The 27451-nt window shown below is 42.1% G+C and overlaps 1 protein-coding gene across 2 annotated transcripts in view; it reads right to left on the bottom strand.

Moving 5' to 3' along the window:
• The window catches only part of LOC138304105 (fer-1-like protein 4), a 1042026-nt gene that overhangs the window by 469158 nt on the left and 545417 nt on the right, over positions 1 to 27451 (bottom strand). For both annotated transcript variants that reach the window (XM_069243852.1, XM_069243853.1), the window contains one exon: positions 19678 to 19798. In XM_069243852.1, coding sequence (XP_069099953.1) covers positions 19678 to 19798 — 121 coding nt within the window. The remainder of the gene's footprint in view (positions 1 to 19677; positions 19799 to 27451) is intronic.

Here is a 27451-nt window from a genome sequence, read left to right on the forward strand (position 1 = left end):
TCCCAGGGGTTCGAGAGGAGAGGAGGCGTGCTTTGCTAGGCCATCTTGCAGGTGCAGAGATATATAAATTCTCTTGAACACTCCCAGAGGCTGGCCCAACTAATATGTATGCCACAGTGGCAGCCATTCTGAACCCATGGCTAATAAAGATTACGAACGCTTTATCTTTTGGCAAGTGCAACAAGAACCAGAAGTTTCTCTTAATGCTTTCCATCCTTGACTGAAGGGGCTAGCGGGTGTGTGCACTTTTATTAGTGAAACTGAGGAGATACTGGCCCTAATCATCCAGGGTGTGCCTCCAACAAACTGAAGCAACAAATTCTACAGGTTCCTGGGAAACTGCTACATGACATCCTCCTTCTGTACAGGTCAAAAGAGTTACTGAGGGTGGTAGCATCTGATAGGGAGGCAGCAAAACCGTCAACCCGGTCAACTAGGGTGGAAGTGGGGGGAAGCCAAAAGGTGGCCAGCAACCACAATGGTTGTTAGGCTACCGTGTGGGGCCACAATATCGATTTTCAGAATGTCCCACAAGAAGGAAGAAGAGTGTAGCATCTGGCAAACAGAACCACTTTGACAAGTCTACAGATCTAGTCAAGTCTCCAAATCAGGTCCTCCAAAGTAAATGAACCAAGCTGTCCACAATACCGGAAATTGGGTCATGGATGATGATCAGCTGAGACCATGATCCACACAGTCCTAGCCGGCTCCATGATCAGACCCCAGAAATGCCTGATCCAAATTGGAAAGACAGAGATCTTGGCCAACATAGACACTGGGGCCTCCATTGGCCCCATAGCACAGCAATATGGCACTCTGTGCCCACAGACGCAATAAGCCCAGCTACAGTCAAGGTATGCACCTACAGCCAAAGCAGACCCCTTTCAATAGTCGGTCAGTTTACAAACACCATTTCCGTTGGGACAAAACAAACGTTGGTGCCTGTGTACTTGGCCTATGAAGGAAGGGTTGTGATTCTGTGTTGCAAAAAGGCTGTAAACTGGGGATAGTCCATTTTGCAAATTGGGTGCATCTGACTGCGACTGAGGACAATCTAGTAGAGTTCAAAGGACTGTTTGAAGGCACTGGCTGCCTCAAGGAGATAATGGTCTCCCTACATATATACAAGACAGTACAACCAGTAGCTCAGTGACACAGGCCCATTGCATTTCACTTCAGACCTAAGGTGGAAGGGGAGCTACTGAAACTGGAACAAGTCAACATAATTGATCAAGTGAAAGGCCCCATGCCCTGGGTCTCACCCATAGTGCTCACTCAAAAATCAAAACAACCAGATGAAGTGAGAATATGTATTGATATATGACTCCTTAATAGAGTCATCAAATGGGAGCAACATCTGTAGACAATATCATTGGCGAGCTCAGCAGAAAAGGCTGGTTCTCCAACATGGACCTCCGGTCCAGCTATCATCAGCTTATGCTGCACACAGCATTGCAATATGTCACAACCTTCTCCACCCACAGCTGCAATGTTATGATGACTTGAATAGTGTCCAGGGAAATCTAACCTGGTGAATTATCTGTTGAGGCACCCCAGATAAGCCACACCCCAGAATGATCAGGCAGTGGGGGAAACTGAAAAACATCCCTCTATGTGGTTGAGAAGTCAAGACCACTGCAGGTGACATTAGAAGCCCTTCAAGAGTTGACCCATCAAGATGAATGCTCACAATTAGCTTTAAAAGGAATGACCACCATCCGCTGGGGCCTACTACAACAACAGTGGGCGAGAAAGTCTCCAGAAGCCCAGCAGATGTTTCAAGTGCTGTAGAATGCCTCTAAGTGTTGACAGAGGGGGCGGAAAGGTGCCCACCACTACAAGGATCAAGGCTGGTTGTACCAAAGATTCTTATCCCTCAAATAGTGAAACTAACCCATGTTGGGCACAAAGGCATGGCCAAGACGAAAAGCCCGCTCAGAAGCAAGGTCTTGTTTCCTGGATGTGACTAGATCATGGAGGCTGCGATCCGAGGCCTGTTGTGCCAAGCAGCGGGGTAAGCAGATCCAACAGCCAACATTATTATGGAGGAGGCACCATGAGAGCCATGGGTGAGTTCTAGCATAAACTTCGATAGCCTGTCAGATGGTCGTTATCTGATGGTGGTGATCAATAAATACTCTAAAAACCCAGAGGGTGAAGTCCTCCTTAGACTGTTAGTGGGGGAAGTTCGGCTTAAGCTGGAAAAGCTGATGGTGACCCATAGGCTCCTAAAGGGAGCTAAAAACAGACAACAGCCTACTGTTCACCAGTCAAGAGGTAGCGTATTTTCTGTGATCGCTGGGTCTGAAGCATAAAAGGGTGATGCTGAGGTAGCAGCAAGCCAATAGTGAAGACGACCATTTCATTTGAACTCTAAAGAAAATAATCAGGATTACCCAAGCGAGTAACTGGCCACTGTAGTGGTCAAACTTTTATTTTCTGCAGGAATATCTGCAGCCCCTCCATGCCACCACTGGATAGGCACAGGCCCACATTAGCATGAGAAGGGTACTACAGGATGTAATTTCTCACCTTCTGGTTCTGCAACCGGGGCCATTGATGATCAGGAGGTTCAAAAAAGAAGAGTGAAATGCAATAACCAGGCCAGCAGACAGCAAAGGGCGAAAGAATCATTCTTAAAACTTAGATGCCAGGTACTGACACATTTCTGAATGACTTTTGGAGAGTAGTCTAGAGATGGGGGGCTGTGATAACAGCCAGGAGGGAGATGAGGCGGTAATTCACAACATCTCTTTCTTCAAAACAGTACTATCCTGAAGGGCCGAGGTCCAGGGTGAAAGTGACATGGGTGATATGAAGACCAAAGGGTACACTGGGAACTGGGTTGACCCGAATGCCACCACTGGTGACTTTTCAAATAGTGCCCTAGGAGCAGAGACAACACTGGAAGTGACAATCTGGAGATTGGTTGATGAAGGACGCACCCTGGGATGAGCAGGGAGTCAAGAACATGGTCAGGCAAATCTAGGGAGGTGCAATCTCCACAGTAAACCAGCTCTCTCCTCTCAGATGAGAGACTTCTTGGTGTAAGTCGTTCTGGCAAAGCCGGTGAAAGAAGCAGAAGCTATATATAAAGCCATCTGAAGGAAAGTGCTGTTGTACACATTTGTGTTTTTTGTTGTGATTGTTTGGTATTTTTGTTTGGGGGGGAGGAATGTAATGTTTCATGTGCACTCCCAGAGTAAAGGTTGCAGCAGGTGAAAAACCCTCCCTCCCAATTGTTGTGATTGCAATGGCCCTGTATGATGTCAGAGGATGTAATAAAGAGGCTGGGTCACTAAGCCTGGTGATGAGTTACCTGCACTCTAGCGTCTCAGTGTATGTGTGCGAGTGCTGCAGCACGGTGACGCATCTCCACAGTCGCCTACAATAGAGCTCCGACACCGTGCAGAAGAAAAAATAAACGCTAAAAAAAGTATAACTTCCACCTTCAATGGAGGTCCGACACCATACTGAAAAACAACTAAATATGCAAAGAAATCCATAAAATCTTACCTTGGCTGAAGCTTACATCCAACCAAGTCGTACTGCCACTACTGCAGTGTTTTTCTTGTGAGATTAAATTCATGATGAAACACTCTGAGTTTTGAGATGATGTAGGTGAAGAAAAAACTTTGATCCTTAAGTTGGGTAATTTTGCTCTTCATAATGGCGGACGAAATTTGTCTGCTTTACCTGCAGCAAAGCTCAACCTGTCCTGTCCATAATAGTTGACAATTTCCAGTTGCCCTATGTCCCACCCATGCAGGACATAATGCAAAAGGATGTTGTGCACTGCAGAGCCTAGCCTTCCCAGTCAGGCATCATTTGAATGGTACCTGGAAGGACAGGATGAGTGCAGAACTGTAGTTGACGCTCCCCCCAAAAAAAACACCCCAAATTGTCTGGTCATGCCAATGAGCAGCAGTAGGAACCAGCTTCCTCTACGGCACATTGCTGCTAAATCTCAGCTCAGAGCAGCATTAGGATTGGCTGGGAGTGCCTATTAAGGGCGCTTCCAGGCAGACTGGGAGCCTGTGCCAGCTCTCTCCAGCCTGGAGAGAGCTACTGCACAGGTATGTTTGGTCGGCCCGAGACAGCCGGAAAAACATACATGCGCACTGAGGGGAGTGCACAGTGCACTCCCCTCTCCACTGTCATCGCCAATGCCCCACCCCTTTGACAATGAAAGGATAATAAACTTAATTTATTATCCTTTCATTGTTAAGAATTTGTAGCAATTGCTGCTGGACAGGGTGGGGGGCGATGCTCCTCTGCCATAGTCCGGCTATTGAGGATCCTTACACTTTAGTTTGCTTAAGCTAAAAGAGTAAAATGATTGCAAAATTCTGTCTATCCAGATCCTGTTCCCTAGGTCTCCCAAATGCACCATACCACCCAACATGACACAAAAAGTCCCATAACTGGTCTAGCCCTGAACAGGACTGCTAAGTGTCAACAGGGATTGATGATAAAATCTTCTCAGAAAAGTTGCAGCATTGTCTTGTGACGACCAGCTGTACTCCAAAGAACCACATGCTGGCCCTTGCTTTACAGGGAGGGTGGGGTCTTTAATTTTCTTGCATCCAGCACCTTGGTCCACAAACATCACATCCTTAGATGGAAAAAAGGATGATCTTTCCCCCGTCTACATAATTTTACTTATTAGGGTTTATCATCCTTTTACAAAAATAGTTCGAACAGCTGTCTTTCTGTAAAACATTTTAGATCCTGACACGAGGTGGACTGCACTCTAACAGTCGTATGTACAAAGTAAAAGTGATCGCTATTTGTGGGCTGAATTTTACCAAATGCATTCTATTTTATTTGCAAACTGACCTATGTTCTAAAAGGGCAGTTCACAAAATACAGAATCGTAGTGGGTCGTTGCTAGACCTATCAGCTTTGAGTGGTCTTCCTGCATACTTTTCTTCTTCACCCCTCCCATATTTTATCTCAACCTGTTTTTTTGGCCTGAAGACTCTATATACTTTACCACTGCTAAGCATTGTTAAAGCACATGTGCTGTCTCCCCTAAACATGATGGAATTGGCTTGTACTCAAATGGTAAGTTTAATTTACTTGTAAATCCCTAGTACTCCATGTACCCAGAGCCTGTAAATTAAATGCTAGTAGTGGACCTAGAGCACTGATTGTGCTAGCCACTTAAATGGCCTTGTAAGATATGTCTCAAGCCTGCCATTGTAGCCTGTATGTACAATATTAAATTGTCATTTGCTATTTCAACCAGGCAAAACAAAGCTTTTGCCAGGCTTAAGCCTTTCTTTTTAATACATATCAGTCACTCCGAGGGTAGGCCCTAAATAACCCATAGTGCAGGGTGCAGTGTATTTAAAAAGTTGGACATGCACTTTTACATGTCCTGGTATTGAAAAACTCCTAAAATTCATTTTTTACTACTGAAAGGCCTACATCTCCCATAGGCTAACATTCGGTTCCCTTGCTACATTTAACAAGATGTATCTTTACATTGGGGGAAGGTTGATAGCTCAAGTTTGGTGTCTACAGAATTGTAATCCAAAGCCTTCTTTAATGATAAACTTTGATTTTAAGTCACAATTCTCAAAATGCCGCTTTTAGAAAGTTGACATTGACTTAACCTAACCATTTGGTACCTGTAGCCTGTTGCTGGGTCATATGATAAAATAAGATGTATCTGACAGTTGGTCTTTGTGTACTGCTTCCAGACAGTAAGACAAAAGGAGTCTAGGTATTGTCAGGATGGGTTACTCTGACTTAACAAGAGGGAGGAGCTGTCACCTACCACACTTGCACATTACAAACGTTCTGCGTGAATACACTCACAAAGGTTTTGTCACAAAGTCTTATGAGTTCCCAGACAATCTGGGACTAAGGCATGGAGAAATAGGATGCCTGACATCTTATGGGGGAGGAAACAGACAGAACTACTTCATAGACACAGGTAAATATTGAACCTTCATACCCAACTCTTCAGTACATGTCTGAACCTGTGGAAGACTCAGAAGAAGGACTGCTGTGCTGCTTTGCTCCAACAAGGACTGCAACTCAGTTGCAAAGTCCAGGCAGCCAATAGGAAACTTCAAGGGGCTATCTGCAGGTTTGCAAAGACTTGTACTGAATTCTCCCAAAGAATTGAGGAGGTGGAGACCAGAGTTGCTACATTAAAGAGTGAAGCTGTGGCAAAGGGTAAGACTGAGGCAGTGGACGCTCAAATGATGGACACTCATTGGAAGTTAGAAGGATTTGAGAACAGGATGAGGCACAACAACTTAAGGGTACTTGGGATCCCGAGACTGAAGAAGTAGTTACTTGGAAATTTATACTGGACTTCTTCAATGGACTTGAGACCTGGAAGTATAGTGAAGTCACAGGTTTCCATTCATACAGCATCCAATACATCTACAGGACACGGACAAACCATGGGCAATTCTGATAGTTTTCTGTGACTTTTTATTAAGACAAGCAATCTTTGTGCTCGCTAGTCCAGATAAGGAGCGTACTCAGGAGGGATTGTCTTTTTTTGTCTGTCCCGACTTCTGTCACTCTACTGTCAAGGGACGATGGCGCTTAAGGCAGTTGATACAACCATTTCAGGATAAAGGAGCCCAGGGATTTGTACAGGATCCTGCCAAGTTAAACGTTGTTTTATCTAATAAGGTGTATTTCTTTACCTTGCAAATTAGTTTTTAGATGAGTTGAATGCTAGTAACCACATCTCAACAACTCATAATAGCCATAACAACCATGTGGCTTAAAGCGGATCAGAGGGATATGGCAATATAGTAATGTTGATCTTAGACTGAGGGTTGGGTTTTGGTGGGTCTTGTTTTTGGTTTCTCTCTGCGGGGGTGAGTTCTTTTATGGTGCTGTTTTTGGTATTCCGGACATGGAAAGGAGGAGGCGCTACCATCTACGGACTTGGCTGGTCCAACTGCCCTTAGTGGCAGGGTTGGGGAGGGCTGGAGGCTGAAGGGGTGGGGAGCATTGTGGAGGTCAGAGGGGACGGGCTAAGGGAGGGCGGCAGAGTTTCTATTTTTTGACATGATAGACAAAAGCAAACACAATGGGTGTATGGTGCTAGGTAAAGGTTGGTAAGGAGGTAAGGAGGAGCAGTGTTGCGGGATTTGTCAGGTGCTGGGCAAAGCAGTTGACCCTATGAGTTTTCTCAGCTTTTTTATCATCCACAGGCTTTGGCTAACTGTGAAGGAGTTCTTCAGCCTCTTTTTCTTCCTTCAAAATGATTTATGGCAATTTACGTCTTTGTATGATCAATATTTGTGGTCTTAACAAGGCTAAGAGATGGAGGACGGCATTAGGACTAAGGCTGATGAAACAGGATATTGTATGTATTCAAGAGACACATATCCCCCACAGGCCCTGATAAATTATCTTTAGAATTTTATAAACTCTTCTTTCAGGAGATAAAACAGGACCTGCACAGGTGCAGGCTGTGCATTGTTTCTGGCAGGCTGTACATCGATTTGCGCCGCACAAGGAATCCTTCTTGTAGAGAACAAGTCTTTTTGGGCCTGACACTTCAGGGAACAGGAGGCAAGCTCTATCCAAGCCCTTGGAGAGCACTTCTCACCACAACCAGAGAGCAGCAAGGCAGCAGGGCAACAGCAAGGGGCAGCAGTCCTTCACAGAAGGCAGTCAGGTGAGTCCTTTGGGAAGCAAGGCAGTTCTTCTTGGCAGACTGCAAGTTCTGGTTCAGGTTCTCTTCTTCAGAGGCCCTGTTTAAATACCCAAATGTGCCTTTGAAGTGAGGGAGACTTAAAAAAGTGGCTTTGAAGTGCACAAGGTCCCCTTTTAGTTCAAATCCTGTCTGCCAGGGTCCCAGTAGGGGTTATGGCATTCCTTTGTTGTGAGGGCAGGCTACTGTCCTTTGACAGGCAAGTGTCAGGCCCTCCACCCTCCCAGCCCAGGAAGACCCATTCGAAATGCTGATGTATGCAAGTGAAGTTGAGTATCCTGTGTTTGCGGTGTGTCTGAGTGAATGCACAAGGGAGCTGTCAACTAAACCCAGCCAGACGTGGAATGTAAGGCACAGAAGGATTTAAGTGCAGAAAAATGCACACTTTCTAAAAGTGGCTTTTCTAAAATAGTAATATTAAATCCAACTTCACCAGTCAGCATGATTTTGTTTCACCATTCTGGCCATACTAAATATGACCTTCCTACTTCTTTCAGATCAGCAGCTACCACTCAAACAGTATATGAGGATAGTTCCAATGTGAGCCTACGAAGGAAGCAGGCCTCAGAGCAGTGTAAAAATGAATTTAGGAGTTTTACACTTCCAAGACATGTAAACTACACAGGTACATGTCCTGCCTTTTGCCTACACAGCACCCTATGGGTTACCCAGGGGATACCTTAGGGGTGACTTATATGTAGAAAAAGGGGAGTTTCAGGCGTGGCAGTACTTTTAAATGGCAAGTCGAATTGGCAATGAAACTGCACACACATGCCTTGCAATGGCAGGCCTGAGACAAGGTTAAGGAGCTACTTCAATGGGTGGCACAATCAATGCTGCAGGCCCACCAGCAGCATTTAATCTACAGGACCTGTGTACATTTAGTGTACATTACTAGGGACTTATAAGTAAATTAAATAATCCAATTGGGTATGATCCAATGATTTCATGTTTTAAGGAGAGAGCATATGCACTTTAGCACTGATTAGCAGTGGAAAAGTGCGCAGAGTCCGAAAGCCAGCAAAAATGAGGTCAGAAAAAGAGAAGGAGGGGGGCGTGGTTACGGCGCCATCCGAGATGGCGGCGTAGCGTCGAGGCTCCAAGGGTGAAGGTGGCCTCACATTCCACAGATGCCACTGGACATTTCTTTCATGGAGGAGATGAACGCGCGTCTCCTCCGGATGTATGGGTGAGTCGCAGGAGCGACTTTTTAAGCATTTATCTTTGCTGTGGGGCTGGCCCTGGTCATTTTCCTGATGAATGGAGACACGTCTGCCATTTTAAATGCTGACAAGTGTGTTTTCTCCTCAGAACTGCTCCAGTTTTCACCTACTTTTTGCTTTCAGCTGTGGCAAATGCACTTGGTTATTTGTTTTTCTATATTTGCCTGTGAAATAAGAAAAGGAATATTTTCTCTATTTTCTCCTTCATTTTGGAGATGTCTTCTCTTCAATGTTTGTTAAAATGAAGCTGATTTTTTATTAACTACTACATCCCAAGTGCAATTTGTTCTTGTTTTGCCTATCCTTCCGCTCCAAATTGAAGCTTATGGGAAAAATAAGCCTCATATCATTCCTCTAGTTACTCCTCAGTCCGATTCGCACTCCAACGGCGATAATATGAATGACACCACCTCGTTGAAATCTGAGCCCCACTCAGGAACCATTCCCAAAATGACCTCTTCAAACAAATTACCAGCAGGTTCAAACAAACGACCTAAAAAGGATTCTCCTTCCCTGGGGAAGTCCTCATCAAACCTCCATGGATGTGATTTTAGAAGAAATCCGTGCGTTGAAACCTTTTATGGCAGAAACCACAAAAACCTTGTAGAACTTAGATGATAAATGGTCTTCTTTGGAATCACAAGTTTTGCTGGTGGAACAGAAAACAGAAAATCTTCAACAAGTAGTTTTGCATATTTCAAACCTGGAATCTGAAATTTCACTACTTAAAAGGCATACTGAGGATCTTGAAAACAGAAATCGAAGAAACAATCTACGTCTGTATGGGTTTCCTGAAAACACAGAGGGCTCAAATCTGACGACCTATTTTCAAACCTTTTTCCCAAAACTACTGGAGTTGTCATCAACCAATTCCTTTAATATCCAGAGGGCTCACAGGCTGAGTCATTATTATTTTTTTGCAATAAACAGATTTACTTCAAGTCCTGTCTGTGGTAAAGGCTAAAAAACTAATAATTTGGGATGGTCACAGACTGTACTTCTCTCAAGATGTTGCCAAAGCTACAGCTGATCGCCGCAAGAAATTTTTGGACATGCGTCCTCAATTGAGAGCCATAAACGCCAGATTCAGACTTCTTCGTCCATGTTTATTCAAGGTGACATATAAAGAAAAAACAACTACTTTCGAAGACCCGGACGCTCTTAAACGATTCTTACAACAACATAGAGCTGAGGAGATGGATACTTCAAGAGTTGCTTAACATGACTTATTCTTAAGATTATCATTTGTTTCTATTGGTTTTTTTCCATTGCTATAATCTTCATTCAATATTCTCTTTTTTCTTTTATTATAGGTATATGTCCCCACATCTTGTTTCCTGTTTATCACCTCTCATGTTGACATCTCCTTACAAAGTTGAGGCTGCCCTTTCGTTTCTGTGGTCCTTGATGATGGTCGTTGTCATCTTCTGGTGTTGCCACCCTCTCCTTCTGTTCTGTATTTTGTATGTATGTCTTTCAGTCGTCAATTGTTTGACTTGTACTGTCTCTTTGATCTTTGCAATTTTATTCTCTTTTACTTTATTAATCAACTCCTTTATTCTTTACATTCTCTATTTTATCTTGCAAAATGTTATGATACTGTAAACATACTATATGTACTTACTAATGTTTTTCTGTTACATTCCGGATTACTACTTGGATTATCAAAGGTCTAAGTAATCCTATCAAGCGCCAAAGGGTGTTATCTCATTTAGCCAAACTAAAAACAGATGTAGCACTTCTTCAGGAGTCGCACCTTTCTGAAACAGAAGTTATTAAATTGAAAAAATGTTGGGTTGGTAATGTGTTTGCTTCTCATGCCCTGGGGAAGCAGAACGGTGTAGTGATTCTTTGCCATAAAAAGTTACATCTCACGTTAGTTCACCAGGAAACTGATTCTGAGGGTCGCTGGATTATTATGAAACTCCTGACAGATAATATACCTCTGACTATTTTTTATGTGTATGGCCCGGTTTCAGTAGACAATATATTTTGGTCCAATATATCAGATAAATTACATTTGTGTGATGAGGAATATGTTATATTTGGTGGAGCTTGTAATCAAATTCTGGATCCTGTACTGGATCGACGCTCAACAGTTAAGTTTGTCCATTGCAGGATACATTCTCAATTTAAATCTTGCATACCCCGTAACTCATTAGTCGACAAATCGATTTTTATTCACACCCACATCACTCACAATCTCAGATAGATTATCTCTTCTCCAGAAGATCTCTTACCCAAAATGTTCTCCATTCAGACATGGGCTCCATTTTGATTTCAGATCATGCCCCAGTTTATACAGATATTGACCTTATTCCTTTTTCACCTCATGCAGGCAGATGGCGTTTTTAATAACACACTTCCTTCAGACTCTAAATTCACTTCTGAATTTGAAACCTTTACCAACAAATTCTTTACTTTAAATACTACATTTGACACTTCTTTTGTTTCCATTTGGGACTCCTTTAAAGCAGCAGCCAGTGGCTTTATAATCAAATTTGTTTCCTCTAAGAAAAAATATATAGATTCTCACACTGAGCAATTGCTTGAAAAAATCAAAAAACTTGAGTATGATTACTATCATTCTAATAGTGAAACATCACTCGGTTCTCTTAATTAAGCCAAATTTTACATTTAATAGATTGACTACGAGCGCGGATATTATGAGGGCCAAAACAAAATGGGAAAGTTACTCGCTAATTATCTGAAAATCAGGAGAGAAAGGACTAAAATAGAATCCCTAAGACATTCAACTGGAATTGTTATTTATAAAGACAAAGATATCATGCAGGAATTTGTTAATTTTTACGTCAATTTATATTCTTCTGATACTCACTCATCCCAACCAGATTTATCAACATACTTTCAATCTATTACCCCTCCCTCTTCACAATATATTGATTTAAATTCACTTGGTTCAGATATTACATTATCAGAATTATCTCATGCAATTTCTGTTCCTCGCAGAGGGAAAGCCCCTGGTCCTGATGGGTTTACTATTGAATTTTATAGTCACTTTGCAAAATCACTTTTACCTAACCTTCTGCAATTATTTAATTATTTTGTCAAAACCGGCTTGTCCCATGGTACCTTTCAAGAGGCTATGATTTGTTTAATCCCAAAAGACAGTAAGGATCCCACACTTTGTAAAAATTATCGTCCCATTTCTCTAGTTAATACAGACTATACATTTTTTGCAAAAATCTTGGCTCTATGAATTGACCCAATCTTACCTGATCTTATAGGCCCGAACAGTCGAGCTTTGTTAAAGGCTGTTTAGCCTCTGATAATACCAGAGTTCTTTTGAATAATATTCTTGCCAAGGCTTCTACGTTCAATCACCGTATTGCAGATATTAGCTTAGATGCTGAGAAAGCATGTGATAGGATGGAGTGGAACTTCATGTTTCAAGCGTTAAAGTGGATTGGGCTTCCACCCAAACTAATTGATTTGATATTCTTATTATATGCTGGCCCTAAAGCTACCATTTTTGTTAATGCTTTCCCTTATTTAGGGGGGTGCGTCAAGGCTGCCCTTTATCTCCTCCATTGTTTATCATAGCACTTGAGCCTTTTCTCACTAAAATTCGTCAAGATCCTCATATTGCAGGTTTTCAAATAGGTTCTCAACAAATTAAAATATCGGTCTATGCTGACAATATTCTTTTTTACTCTTCTCATCCCACTACCTCTCTACCTTCCTTTTTCCATCAGGTTAATACTTTCCCTCATCTTGCTGGTTATAAACTGAATTCTGATAAATGTGAGATATTACCTTTAAACGTTTTGTGTCATAAGCAACTTTTTAGTTCCACTGGATTTACTTGGCAGCCCTTTAAAATAAAATATTTAGGAATATAGTTTTCACAAACTATTAGTGAGACTATAAAATTAAATTTTGAAAGCATTTTTAAAACATTATGGGGGTCATTACGACCTGGCGGTCGGAGACCGCCAGGGGCAATGTGGCGTCCGTACCGCCAACAGGCTGGTGGTACGGAGACCCTTATTACAACCCGCCGTTTTAGCCCCGGCGGTGATAATCCGCCAGGGCAGCGCTGCAAGCAGCGCTGCCCTGGGGATTATGACTCCCCTACCGCCAGCCTGTTTCTGGCGGTTTGCACCGCCAGGAAGAGGCTGGCCGTAAGGGGTGTCCTGGGGCCCCCTAACAGGGCCCCGGCCAGCTTTTCATTGTCTGCGTAGCAGACAGTGAAAAGCGCGACGGGTGCTACTGCACCCGTCGCAAGGCCGCAACACCGCCGGCTCCATTAGGAGCCGGCTCCTATGTTGCGGCCTTATCCCCGCTGGGCCGGCGGGCGCAAACCAGGTTTGCGCCCGCCGGCCCAGCGGGGATGTCGGAATAGGGTCCGCGGGAGTGCGGCCGCATTGGTGGCCGCACGGCGGTTACCGCTTGGCGGGCAGCTACTCTTGTAATGACCCCTTATGTGATAAGATCTCTCGTTGGCATCCGCTTTTTCTTTCCTGGTGGGGCAGACTTGACTCCATGAAGATGATACTTTCCCCCATGGTACTATATACAATTGCGATGCTTCCTGTCCATATTCCTCTCTATTATTTTAAAAAAGTAGACTCTTTACTTTCCAAATTCCTATGGAAAGGCAAAACCCCCGGTAATGCATTGTCTCTTTTAAAACAAGATAAGTCAAATGTAGGTCTTAGATTTCCTGACTTTAAAAAATATCATCACGCTTTTTCTTTAAAACAAACTGCTAGGTGGCTCTCCTCTGACTTATCCTTACACCCCCCAGTATGGCTACAACTCGAGAAATTTCTTATTTCTCCTTTTGATTTTAAAGAGTCTCTTGCTTTTACAACCAATTTATCTCAGTTCCGTTCACCAGTTATTTCTCATGGTCGCAGACTCCTGTCATCTCTACTACCTTCAACTTATCCCTCAAGTGCCAACTTTTTACAAGAAACTATTTGGCATAATAAACTAATACGAATTAACAATCGATCAATATATTGTAAATCTTGGCACTCCAGAGGGCTACACTGGTTATCACAACTTTTCACTCATAATCGGGCTAGATCTTTTACGGATCTTCAAGAGACATACTCCCTACCCTCATCATGTGAACCGCAGTATACATTTTTACACACCTCCATTGCTCAGTACATTTTGACTTTATCATTCATACCTTCTCCTCCTTCTTGGTCGACTAATCTATTTTCCTTATTGTGCTCCAGTGCCTCGTCATCTGCTATTTACAAGTCTCTGCATGTGGACCTCGTTAGAATTAAGTCTAAGACTGAATTGACATGGGAAAAGGTTTTAGCGGAATGTTGGCCAACCACGCTATGGGACAAAGTATGGCTTAAAATCCAGAAATCTACATGAGCGGCTAACACTACACAAACACTTTTTTTTGTCTACCACAGACTGTTATTTACTCCTACATTACTTAATTCCTTCTCTACAGATAGCAGCTCATCCTGTTTGTCTCGTTCACATCCAAATGCAGACCTAAAACATATGTTATTTGAATGTCCTCCTATTTCCCTTTTCTGGAGATTAGTCTGGCGACAAATTAACAAGATTTTTAAAATCAATGTCCTCTTTTCCCTCACAAATATTTTTCTTGGTAGTCTGGTCTCACACTGCATTGATGTAACTTGGAAGTATAAATTGATAGATCTACTGTTAGCAGTTGCATTGCATTTGATAACTTCAATTGGAAACATGCCAATTGTGTAACTTTTCGAGCCTGGTGGAATGCTATTTGTTTTCATCACAGATTGGACACTAGCTATGTTTCCCCTGTCTCATTGGCTATAAAGAGAGATTTATTGTGGCTTCCACTAACGAACTATCTTTCTCTAATCTCCACACCCTTTAGAAACATTATCACTGTCTCAGCTGAAGTAAGAAAACCACCTTAAGCAATTGTATTTCAACCCCTTATATTGATATTTTCATATTTTAAAATTGCATGTTTGTAGTTGAATATCCTTAGCTTGTTCTAATGTTTACAGTTTTTTATGTATATTTTGTTATATCCTTCCTATATGATTAGATATTTTTCCCCCTTTTCCTTACCCTTCCCCCTTTAATCTTTTTTCTAATTCTGTTGTTCTTCTACATGTATGCATTTTTCTTTGAATATATTTAATGATATTCATTATTTCCCCTATTATATTCATTGTTTACTGTCTCTTGTCGTATCAATATTTGCATTTAATTCTATGTATTACAATGTTTTCTTTTGCTGTTTTAAAATAAACACAAACTAAAAAAAAAAGAAAAAGAGAAAGGAGGAAGGCAAAAAGTCTGGGGGTGACTCTGCAGAAAGGTAATTTCCAACAGTCACAAATTGTCATCCACAGCGATTGGTTGCAATGACAGGCATGGTGGTCTTCTGGGTTCATCAGACTGACCATGCCTGTGATTTCTTTTAAATAAACCATTGTTTAAAAACAAATGCAGTCTCTTTCCTCAAAGGAAAACCAGATGCATTTACAAAAAGAAAACAAAAATATTTACAAACTTTTTTTAAGATTACGTAGGGGTACATTGGGGAACCCTCCCCTTTCCAAATGGGTTAACACCTCATTTGAGTTGTTGGTAAAATAGTAATGTTTTGAGGCATGGTTTTAGTTGCAAAACATTAATAAATACCTTAAGGAATAGTTATATGGAAGGAAAACCCTTAAAATGTACCTTCCAAATAGTGATCTCTTAATGTTTCCTCAACCCATTTAACAATTTGGAAAACCTTTTCCAAATTGTTAAATGGGCCTTGTACATTTCAAAAAGGGTTTTAGCTTTCACAGACCCTCTGATTTAACAAATCAGAAGGTTCACCAAAACAATTTGTACATGAGGCCTCCAGTTTTTTGAAGGAGTAGTAAACGCATTTTTCAGAAAATAAAGCAATTGATGTATTTATGAAGTGCCAAAAACCTATAGCGTGATGAAGAGTGAAGAGAAATGGGAAAATCTTTACTTGAACCATAACGATTTCAGGATGGTTCTAAAAGGTAGAAATTCGTCAGGATTCCCCAGACTTTCAGAAACAACGTTCTGTAATGATCTGGTAATAGTCAGGAAGGATTTCCCTCAACATATTTTCTAACACTTTCCAAAGGTATCAGTACATCCTTCCTAGCATATTGCAGTGTAAACTGGAGCAATAAGGTATGAAGTGTTTCTCAAACAGCCCAAGCTTTATTCATAAATTGGCATATAAACAATGGTCATACGATTTTTCAGGGAAATCTGGTATCAAAAATGACCTTTATAGTCTTACTCTGTCCTTGACCAGGATTTCATTATCTTCAACTTGGAAATAGCAATAGCTCTAACTGTATTTATTTAGCTAACAAACCATGGCTGTGCGTAAAAACTGTTTAGGGCATTACGCCACACCAGCTATGATTCATCCTGCTCTGGATTTCGACAAAGGCATCAGTCACTCTGCTTCAGTGTGAATCAGAGTAATTTGACAGAAGAAACAATCTGAGTGATTTTGAAATTCCATCCCTATACCGACTTAAAGATGATGGAGAAGCTGACCATTCATATTTAAAAAGGAGCAGGGACCAACAAGACCCCTGGTGAACTCAGTACTGAACAATTTGGGTTTCCCTCCAGAAGCACTACTCTCGCGTTTCTGTTGGACAAAAAGGAATCTTTCAAGTTGTGAATATTTCCTGTCATTCCTGCCAACTTTGAAGTGTAGAGTGAACAAGGGTGTCCTAGGCAGCGAGAGATCAAGGGAGCAGGAGAAGTGTCAACCCAATCTATTCTACCTAAACGAGAAGGTTGAACATTAATAAAGGGGGTCAAAGCCCTTCTACATAGGTGAAACATGGATTGTTCATCTCCTAAAAGATTATTATGCAGATTTGCCCACCTTGATAGTTTAATGAAAAGCCAGGAGGTGATTTAAAAAAATGTTTTTATACCATTTGGCTTCAAGACTTAAATAAATTGAATTCAGTCACAACGGATCAAGAAAATATGTACTTTTTAGATGTATATCTTGGAATAGCGGTGTGGAAAATCTATGCTTGTAGCACACAATTTCAGCGCAAAACTAGATTCCACAAACCTTGTACACCATTTTGAACCAAGACTTTATAATCTAAGAGAGCGAATGAAAGGACATCCTGCAAAATATTATGAGTTTCAAATCTGGTGGTACAGAACACACCAGGTCACTGAGTTATGGGTAAAAACCAAGAATGTTTGCTTTGCATAGGTGGATGCATATGGCTTACTAAGGCTAACAGGACAGAGGACCTCTGAGGTGCCAACAATACATTCCCATGAGCAGTGTCAACAACATTATTGTCTCATAACTTTTAAATATTAGCACTAAATCCCATAGTTATGCAAAAAATACAGGATTTATTTTTGGAAATGCATAAAGTTCAATGGCTTTAGTGCATAAGACTGAAAAAGAGCAATGGCAGCCACCAGCATGTCATTTCTCTCAATTCCATGGAATTTGTCAAGGCTATAAATCTATGAGCAGAGACAGAGAAAGAGCTACATTCATACTGCAAGCTGAAGAAATCCTGAGAGATAGAATATCATGCTAGCGAGCTTATTTACAGGGGGTAGGAGACAACAGAACCAAGGCCGATTTATGGTATGTGTTATAAAAATATATAAAAATGACTAGAATTCGATTTGTATTTTTACATATGAAGGTAACAAAAAATGATACAAACTTTTGCATCTAAGATGTACTGGAAATATGGAAAAAGGGTATTTTCATCATGATAACATTTCTAGAGCAATTAATAGGCCAACTAAGCATCTTTGGCAACTATGCGCATCATAATACTGCTTCACTATGTAAAGAAAATGGGTAGTGCACAAGTTGCTACACTGTAACACTTTTGCATGCATGAAAAACAGATCGTGTCTCAAATAAAAAAAAAATGTAAAAGTTGAATTATGAAAGTCGACCTGAGAAGAAATAACATAACAAATATTATAAAGAAAGCATACTGGCTATTAGGAACTGAGCAATGATTTGCTATCATGCACAGAGAAGATGGACTAAGAAGGTGATTTAAAACTCAGAAACACAAAAGGAAATGACATGCAAGAACCATTTAAGCAATAAATTGCTGACGTTAGGTAATGTTCAGGTGTACTCAGACTATGTCAACTGCTCCAATAAGGCTGTGAAAATGGATATTACCTGCAAAAAGTTAATTCTTAGAATTATATTAGGCTCATTCCCTATCAATCGCCCTATGGGGGTGATTTTACAACAAAATGTTGCAAGCTGTATGGACACTATGCCGTTCATTATAAACAAATTAACCTTACATTGATTCAAAGCATTGAGACTGTACAGTGAAACTTCATTTTAGGGGACAACACCTGTCACACTCATACATTTCAACTACTGTAAGGCTTGGATTTGTTACCACATGTTGACAACATGATTGAAGCAACATAATTTAATGCAATGAGTGAACACCTGACATGGATTCAAAATAAACAAGACAAAGAGAAATTTGTTCTAGACAAATTGTCAAACTTGTAAAATGGTAAAACAAATTAACAGCTATTAGTCTGAATCAATGTGGGATGTTTGTTTCCATTGAATCTAAAGCAGTACTGGCTTTGTGCCCATTTCCACACAGTTTCCTTTTGTTCTGCCTAATATAACTTTTGTGTGCTGTATAAATTAATTTACTCAGTGACTAAGCAGAGTTGGCGCACTGTAATGAACATCCCTCCCCCACTGGTCTATCAGGAGACTGATTGGTAAAAAAACTCTAGGTCATTCTCGGTGGAGGCTTGATTCAATATAATTATGTATTCAATAGTCTCTGTCTCTTCCCCAGTGGATGACATGCATCACCCTAAATAAACACCACCACAGTGATGAGCTATTTGGCCACCTCGTTTGGAAGTCTCACTTGAGTGTCTTGAAACCAAGGCCGGCTTTAGGGTAGTGCGACTGGTGCGGCCACACTGGGCGCTGACCTGGGGAGGGGGCGCTGACCTAAGGGGAGGGGCGCTGACCTTCGCGGTGGGGGTTGCTGTATTTAGCAATAACTTATGTTTTAAAAATACCTGCTGCAGAAATCCTTGTGCGTCCAGCTTTAGGGCAGCAACAAAAATGTCAAGATAACTCTTGTGATTAATGTTCCTGCTGGAGCGAGAGCTAAGGAGGAGGGAGGATAGTAAGGGGGGCACCAAAAAATGAATTTTGCACCAGTGCAAAAGCTGACCCTGTTTGAACCCAAATTAGCATACATCTGCTACATATATATGTGTATGAAGTTAAATGTTCCTGCAAATACTGTACTGTAGGCTGTAATGTTTTACTCAAAAAAAAATTGTGCGCTGTATTGTCACCTGGACACTATCACAAAAAATATCATGTTCTGATTTGCTCAATATTCCATTAGTCATTAACGTTTTTGTGGTTTAGGGATCGTTGACTGTGTTGCTTCTGGTAAATATGAGCAAGATATTAGCAAACAAACGTATGCATCGTAATTATATGTTGTGTAAATATGACAAAACATCACATAGTCACAAAACTATTTATTGGTCACAAAAAATAAGGCACCCAGGTTAAGTAACATTCAAATACCCTCAGAGCTCTGCGCAGCAGGCTGATCAGCGAAACTTTAGCGCTGTGACAAATGTCTGATGCATGAACAGAGGCAAATAACTATGTAACAAGTAATCCATAAACCGAGTGCAAAAAAGTTTAACAAATAATAATGTAACTCAGAGAAGCTAAATATCACTTACCAGTCTTTCTGCAATTTTGATTATCCAATTGGAATTGCAGAGCCTCCAAGTATGGTCTTCCCAATAACTCCAGACGTAGACACATGGCTTTTCATGAATTAATGGGATGCAACTGTAGGAACTACAATGAAAGGCATATTATGAGGTATTGAGTAGAAAACACAGACTGAGTATAATATGTGTGGAGAACCTTCAGAATAATTTGTTAGGATTATTCAATAATGTTTGCATCTGTTCAAGAATAATTTATGCAAAATGATAGAATTTCATTTGAAAGAAAATACAGTACACAAAAATACATACAAGTAATGGTTGATTCCAGTGGTTGATGTGAATACTATCCCTCAGCAAAACACTCTTATATTCCTCTATTGAAGTTTCAGTAACCTGTCTTGGATAAAAGTTTGTTAGTATGGGCATGTATTGAATTGTAACTGCATTTCTAGACTCCTGACAAGGCAATGAAGCACGCTTGTGAAACGGGTGTACACTCCACTGCAGCAGGATAGAGAAGTATGTGTCTGTCATTTCCCATTTAAAGGGAAAGCACGCTATTATGCCTGGGGGCCAGAGTTCTGCTCTTTCCGTGGTTGTACCACTGCTGTGAATTTGAAACAGAGTGAGAGCTAGGATTCTTAAGTACTAAGTACTAATGCAATGCTAGGTAGACACTGTTTCAATGCATTGCGGCCTATTTAGAAAGCACTTTGGTGTTGTGTGTGATTGTCAGAGACTGCTCAGACTCTGTCACAATACGCATACAGTTACTCCTGTGCAAGGATGTAGAATCAATCAATCAATCACAATATTTATAAAGCGCGCTATGTACCCGTCAGGGTTTCGAGGCGCTGAGGGGAGGGGGGGGCGTGGTGCGCTGCTGTTTAGCGGTCGAAGAGCCAGGTCTTGAGGAGCCTTCTGAATGCGAGGAGGTCCTGGGTCTGGCGTAGAGGTGTGGGGAGAGAGTTCCAGGTCTTGGCGGCGAGGAAGGAGAAGGATCTGCCGCCGGAGGTCTTGCGCTGGATTCGGGGTACGATGGCGAGGGCGAGGTTGGCGGATCGGAGTTGACGAGTTGGAGTGTAGAAGTTAAGTCTGGTGTTGAGGTAGGAGGGTCCGGTGTTGTGAAGCGCCTTGTGAGCGTGGGTGAGGAGTTTAAGAATAAGGTGTAAGAAGAGATATGGTCATACACATGTATGCCTACCATCTGTGGAGATGCCTGTCACATACAGTTTATGCCCATTGACTATGGTGGCTAGGGAAATGCCCAACGATGAAGGATGGTGCCTTTTATCATGTATCTTGGATCAGCTGTGGTGACTGCTTGGACGTCTACTCAATGGCACTAGGGAAGCAATCCATGCAGATGGACATTATGCTCAAAGCAATTAAATATGCTGTGAAGTTTTCAACATGAGTAGCACTGAGCAACTCATAGTAATAAGCTTTAAACAAGCTGCCCTCAAATATGCTCTAATGGATCTACTGTGAAGTTGGTGGTTATACTGAAAGTCTAACTAAGATGTAGCCGTCCAAGACTTACATTGAATAGCCATGGCTGTATCTCACAATTTCTGTAAGGAAAGAAACTCGCACATAAGAGGGATTTCATATTTATGTCAGTTTCAGGATGTTTTCCAACATCCCAGGACGTGATAATAAAATGAAATAATTTTAAACTGTTTATTCATTTAACCTTATTTCACAGAATGTTCTGGACATTTTTTTAATTAATCTGTGCTTCTAAGGGATGTCATAAGGTTTAACATGCCAGTTTTAGCTGTTGCTTTACATCTTGCAAATTATACATACCAAGAGGGCTTAGGTTCAGCTTGCCTCAGGCACTGTTTTGTTTGGGTAATTCCCCACAACCCCGACCACTCTTCAGTCACTATTTTTGAGTAGCATCAGAGACAGTCTCAGGGACCATTGGTGAAAACGGAAGCCACCTTGAAAAGCAGGCTTCCTTCGGTACAAATAACCTATTCCACGTAATAAACAAACGTGAGGTATGCTGTCATTAAGTACGTAAATGCAAAAAATTATCTCACGTGCTATTTTTTAATAAATTGTTTTGAGAGGAACACTACATAAAGAATATAAAACAAATATTGTATTAAAAACTAAAGCCCGGTAATTATATTAGAGTATTTCCATACTTATTTAGATGATGCTTCAATAAGGCGTTGTGTGTTTCTGTGCGGCTTCTGTTGCTTTTTAGTGAGGAAAGCCCCCTTTCCCTGTGTGAGCTCGTCTACATTTCACAGCGATGTACTTTGGATCAGCCCCTTTCAACAGTGATTGAATATAGTGTGTTAATTGAAGACCACAGATTTGGATTCTAGTGGATTAGCAAGGCCTTTCATCTTTCTACAAATTACGAAACAAAGCCATTCATTGATAACACATGGTTATTAACTGCAAGAAACATTCAAGTTTGCCTCCTGCACCTTACACACTTTTAAAATTGGAGCTGATGGTAAGCCTGACCTTCAGATATTCTACGTTGTTGGACTTTTTCCATTTTGCAGGGTCATCTCCATTCTTTTTGCCTCCTTCCTCCTATTTTTGCCGACCTGTTGTTGTTGGCATTAGGACTCTGGGCACTTTACCACTGTTAACCAGTGCTAAAGTGCATATGCTCTCGGTATAAACTGTATTGTTGATTGGTTTATTCATGATTGGCATATTTGATGTACTAGTAAGTCCCTAGTACAGTGCACTAGAGGTGCCCAAGTCCTGTAAATCAAATACTACTAGTGGGCCTGCAGCACTGGTTGTGCCACCCACATTAGTAATCCTGTAAACAAGGCTCAGACCTGCCACTGTAGTGTCTGTGAGTGCAGTTTTAAACTGACAAATTCGACTTGGCAAGTGTACCCACTTGCCAGGCCTAAACTTCCCTTTTTCATACATGTAAGGCACGCCTAACATAGGACCTAGGTAGCCCCATGGGCAGGGTTGAGTGTATGTTAAAGGTGGGACATGTACTACTGTGTTTTACATGTCTTAACAGTGAAATACTGCCAAATTCGGTTTTCACTGTTGAAAGGCCTATCTATCTCTTTGGGAGCAGATAGAAATTTGGAGTTTAGGGTCTCTGAGCTCACAATTTAAAAATACATCTTTTAGTGAAGCTGGTGTTTGAAAATGCCACTTTTAGAAAGTAGGCATTTTCTTGCTTAAACCATTCTGTGATTCTGCCTGTTTGTGGATTCCCTGGCTGTGTCAGTTTGACAGGCTGATCAGACCTCTCTCTAGACAGTGACACAAAGGGGGCTGGGGTGTAGCCTGCATTTCCTGATGAGCCATCTGTGCTGGGAGGGAGGGGAGGAGTGGTCACTCACACCTAAAAGGGCTGTGCCTGCCCTCACACAATGCAGTCTCCAACCCCCTGCTGTGTCTCTGGGGCCTGGCCTGGGCAAGGCTGGAGCTTACAAACAAGAGAGACTTTCCTTTGAAGTAGGCATAGTTCAAATGCAGAAAGGAGAATAAGAAGAGGACCCAAAACCCCTGAAGATTAGATCACTTCTGGAAACAAGAAGAACCTCTGCCAAGGAGAAGAGCTGAATTGCTGAGGAGAAGTGCTGCCCTGTCTGTGACTGTGCTTTGTGGAGCGATCCTGCAGTTGCTGCTTCTGCCTGTGAAAGGGGACAAAGACTGGACTTTGTGATATATTCCTGCTTGTGAAGAATCTACAAGGGCTTGGACTGATCTTGCCCCCTGTTCTGAAGTCTCAGGGCCATCAAAGACTTCCCCTTCCCACCCCTGGATTCTCTGCTGCGACTCCTGCACTGACAAGTGGTGCCCTATCCAGTCCCTGGGCCCCTGCAAGGAGAAGCTGGTAGAAATCCAAGAAAACTGAATTTGGACGACTCTGGACCGAAGCCGCTGCTGAATCCCATGATGCCGCCTGCAACCGACTCTGTGGTCCTCGCTGGAGTGCGACGACCCTCGCGGGCCCGACACCGCTGCAGCCTGCCGAAGTCTGCGACTCCATGGAAGTCACTGCACCACGTCATGCCTGCCGGAAATCAACTGCCCAAGGTGCGCGGATTCAACGTTCGCACCGATGCCACCTCTGCTCCACCGCTCCGCAGCAAGGACCCGACACCTGTTTGTGACGTCTCCGCTCCTTCACCCCGCAGCATCGGAACCGACACCACTCGGATCCAGCGACACGGCGATACCCAACTTCGCGCACCGACTTGTTCTCACAGTTTACTAAGATACTGTGCCTGGGGGTCTGCATGACTCCGTACCCAGTGCAATTGGCGTAGGATTGTTGGGAACGACTCTGTCACGACACCATATTATCACCTCATCAAAGCATTTTGTGTTTATAAGCGCCATTTTTTAGTTTAATCTTTAAAAATTCATAACTTGTCTTGTATATGTCGGAAGTTTGTTGTTTTGGTCTTGTTTTGTTTAGATAAATATTGGCTTTTCTTCTGCTTTGAGTCTTTTTGTGGTGTTTTACTATATTACTGTGTGTTTTGGTACAAATACATTACACCTGGTCTCTTAAGTTAAGTCTACCTGCTCGTGCCAAGCTACCAAGGGGGTGAGCGGGGATTAACTGAGTGTGATTCACCTTTACCCTGACTACAGTGAAGGTCCTAGCTTGGACAGTGGGTAACCTGAATGCCAACCAAAGAACCCATTTGTAACAGACGTATTCAGTTATTTCTTTTCAGATAGTTATAGCTTAACCCCAAGTTGGCAACTATCAAGTCACGCAGACTTTCAGGGTTGAGATTTTCCAGTCCACCATCCTTATCGACGAAGGAACAAAATCCATCCACGTACCTTACCCTGTGATGGCAGTCAGCCCGCTTTATGAGACTTGGACTGTGCATGTTCCAAACAGAAAGAAACAATGAGAGCAGCACCATCACACACAAACCGATACTCGTGCACATAACATGAAGTGACAGTTTTAGAGGTTGTTTACTCACACATAAAACATTGCACAGCTAGTCAGGGATACGAAGCGCTACATAAAAGCAAAGCAATTAAATGTGTTTACAACTGCTGAATCTGTCATTGCCTGTGGCATTCTCCCAACAAAGGAACACCCCAAAGAAGTGCATCTCTCCACCTCTCATTGACATGTCATGCCTGACTGCAATTTTTATTGGAGAAGGAAAAGAATGCCTACAATTATTGCTACAACTACACAGCAACTTACTTTCAAAATAGTGATACAATCATAAGTATCTGTCATTTGTTGAATCAATCTGAGACATTCTACAAACATGTTATTTATATGCACTTGGAAAAATAGGCTACATAAAACATCTTATAATTCTAATTCTGTCCTGTTTTCCTTTGGTGCTTCTTTACGGTGAGTCACTTACCCAAGCCATCACATTATATCGGAAGTCCTGAAATGAAACTGTAGGTTTCATAAAAAAGGTAACCTACAAACCTTGGTTAGAAAACTACTACAGTTAGCAGTGCTGACACAAGGGGAGAGGGTGTGTTGCAGACTCCTGACTTCGGAGAAGAGGATACCTCGCCTTTCTGCTATTTAAATTTCGTGCATTCTTCAACTACAAGAACTGCAAAGCACTTTGGCATCCTTGGGCCTTCAATCTGATTCCCAATGTGTTCATTGCTCCTGCACCAACTCTGTAATACAGACACAGGAGAAAGGGATTTCTCCCCTTTGGGCACACATTTTGTGATGGCACGATCCATATCACAGACAAGTCATGCAAGCATCTGAGGTTCCTTCTATAGCACCAAAGCGCAAAGGGGCATCAAATGTAAGCCCGAATGCATGTTGCATACCCAGAGCACTTTGGGCCTCATTTACAAGAAACTGACGCATCAGCCCGATGCGTCAGAATTCTTGCACTGCCCAGCGATTCCCTAATGATGCCATGGATGCGCTGTATTTACTATAGGAAGGTATTCATAGACAAAAAGCCTTGTGTTAGTTTACCGCCTGCTCTGAGCAGGCGTTAAAATTTTGATGCAGTCAAGTCACAAAATGACACAGTAAAATGTTGTACATTTCACGGTGTCAGTTCTGCATCGCTTTTTGCCCGGGAATGCCTACCTTGCGTACATTACACCTGGTGCAGGTATCATGTGACACAAAGCTTTACATACTGAAGCATTGGACCCAATGTGTCAGTTGATATATATGGAACAATGTAAAGCACTGCTTAGAGCCACCGATGTGTAAAAAAAAAAAGACACAGCAGTGGTGCAAAGGCCTTTCAAATTAGACTCATTGTGTACTATTGCCCCAAGTGCCTGTTCACTTTTTTCCTCTCTGTTTTCATTCGACACCTTTCAAGAATTTGTACAGGGGCAGGACTGAAACACTGGGAACATTTAGTGATATATTTGTATGCAGGGCTGGCTCTAGGGTGGCGCGACTGGTGCCAGCGTACCAGGTGCTGACTTCAGGTGGGGGTGATATGTTTGCAAGTATATTATAATTTCAAAAGCATCTTTGGCAGCATTCCTAGCCTCCAGCAATTGTCAGGCAATAATAAAAATGTCAAGAAAACTCTGGTGATGAAAGTTGTGACTGGAGAAAGATGGGAGTTTTGAGGGGCATTGTTAAAGGGTGGTAGTGAGGCAATCTGTGGTGGAGGAGGTCTTTGGGAGGGGTGCCAACAAACCTTGTCAGACAGGGTGCCACGAGCGCTAAGGCTGGCCCTGTTTGTATGTAACCCCGTCCTCTTTGTGCTTTAAACCTATTCAAGATGATGATTGTATAAAACATCAGCCTCACATTTTTAACTAGGTGCTTCTCAAAATAGGAGTTAGCTAAACAGACTATCACTTTTACAAAACTACTTGGCACCATTGTCCCCAGTTCTCCTTGCAGCTTGTTTCAGCAGTTTTTTTTTATTTTTTGACTTTGGCGCACACAGCAATCTAGCATCCTTTCTGAAGGCCTCAATGGAAGGCTAGAAACCCAAATCATGATTCTGAGGCCAGGAGGAATAGACCAAGAGCACTTCTCATGATCTGAGTGTGAGTATAATCAGGGGTGTAGATTGGTCAGTAAGACTGGTGGGGGCTTTAAGCATCAGATTTCCAAACAATTACGCTGGCATATTTTGGGAAAATGCATTATGTTAAGCAGGACACAAGGGAGGCTTAAGAGGCAATGTAAAGAGCTAGTAGTGTAGATTGTCAGAGGTACTTAAAACATTGGGCCACATTTACAAGGCCCTAGCACCTCCTTGCATCACATTAGCATAATTTGTTTTATGCTAATGTGGCTTAACGAGGCAAAAATCGCTGCGCCATATTTACATAGTGGTGCAATGCATGCATTGCGCCACTTTGCGACTGAATGCACCACATTATGCCTGTGCCAGGCATAATGTATGCAAGAAGGACATTCCGGCGTTAAGAGGCCTACAAAAATGGTGCAATGAAATTTACAAGATTTCATTGCACCATTTTGGGCATCATTGTTAATGCCTGCCCAAAACAGGCATTAAAAGGTCACACCCATTGAAATCAATGGGCCTCCTTTCACTTTGCTCCACTAGCATGAATCTGTTTGATGCTAATGGAGCAAAGCGCCACAATAGTGTCAAAAATGTTGACGCTATTGGCCTAAGTGAACCATGGTGTGCTGTATTGTAAATATGGCACACTCATGATCTCGTGAGGTGGCGGTGGGGGTAGGGGGGTGCAAGAAATCTGGCACATCAGTACTGATGCACCAGATTCTTGTAAATATGCCCCTCTATTTGTTTAATCTTGTTGATTTCACTGCGCCATTTTTGCGGGCCTCCTAACG

This window comes from Pleurodeles waltl, chromosome 7 (genome assembly GCF_031143425.1).
Source record: "Pleurodeles waltl isolate 20211129_DDA chromosome 7, aPleWal1.hap1.20221129, whole genome shotgun sequence".
NCBI classification, from domain to species: Eukaryota; Metazoa; Chordata; class Amphibia; order Caudata; family Salamandridae; genus Pleurodeles; species Pleurodeles waltl.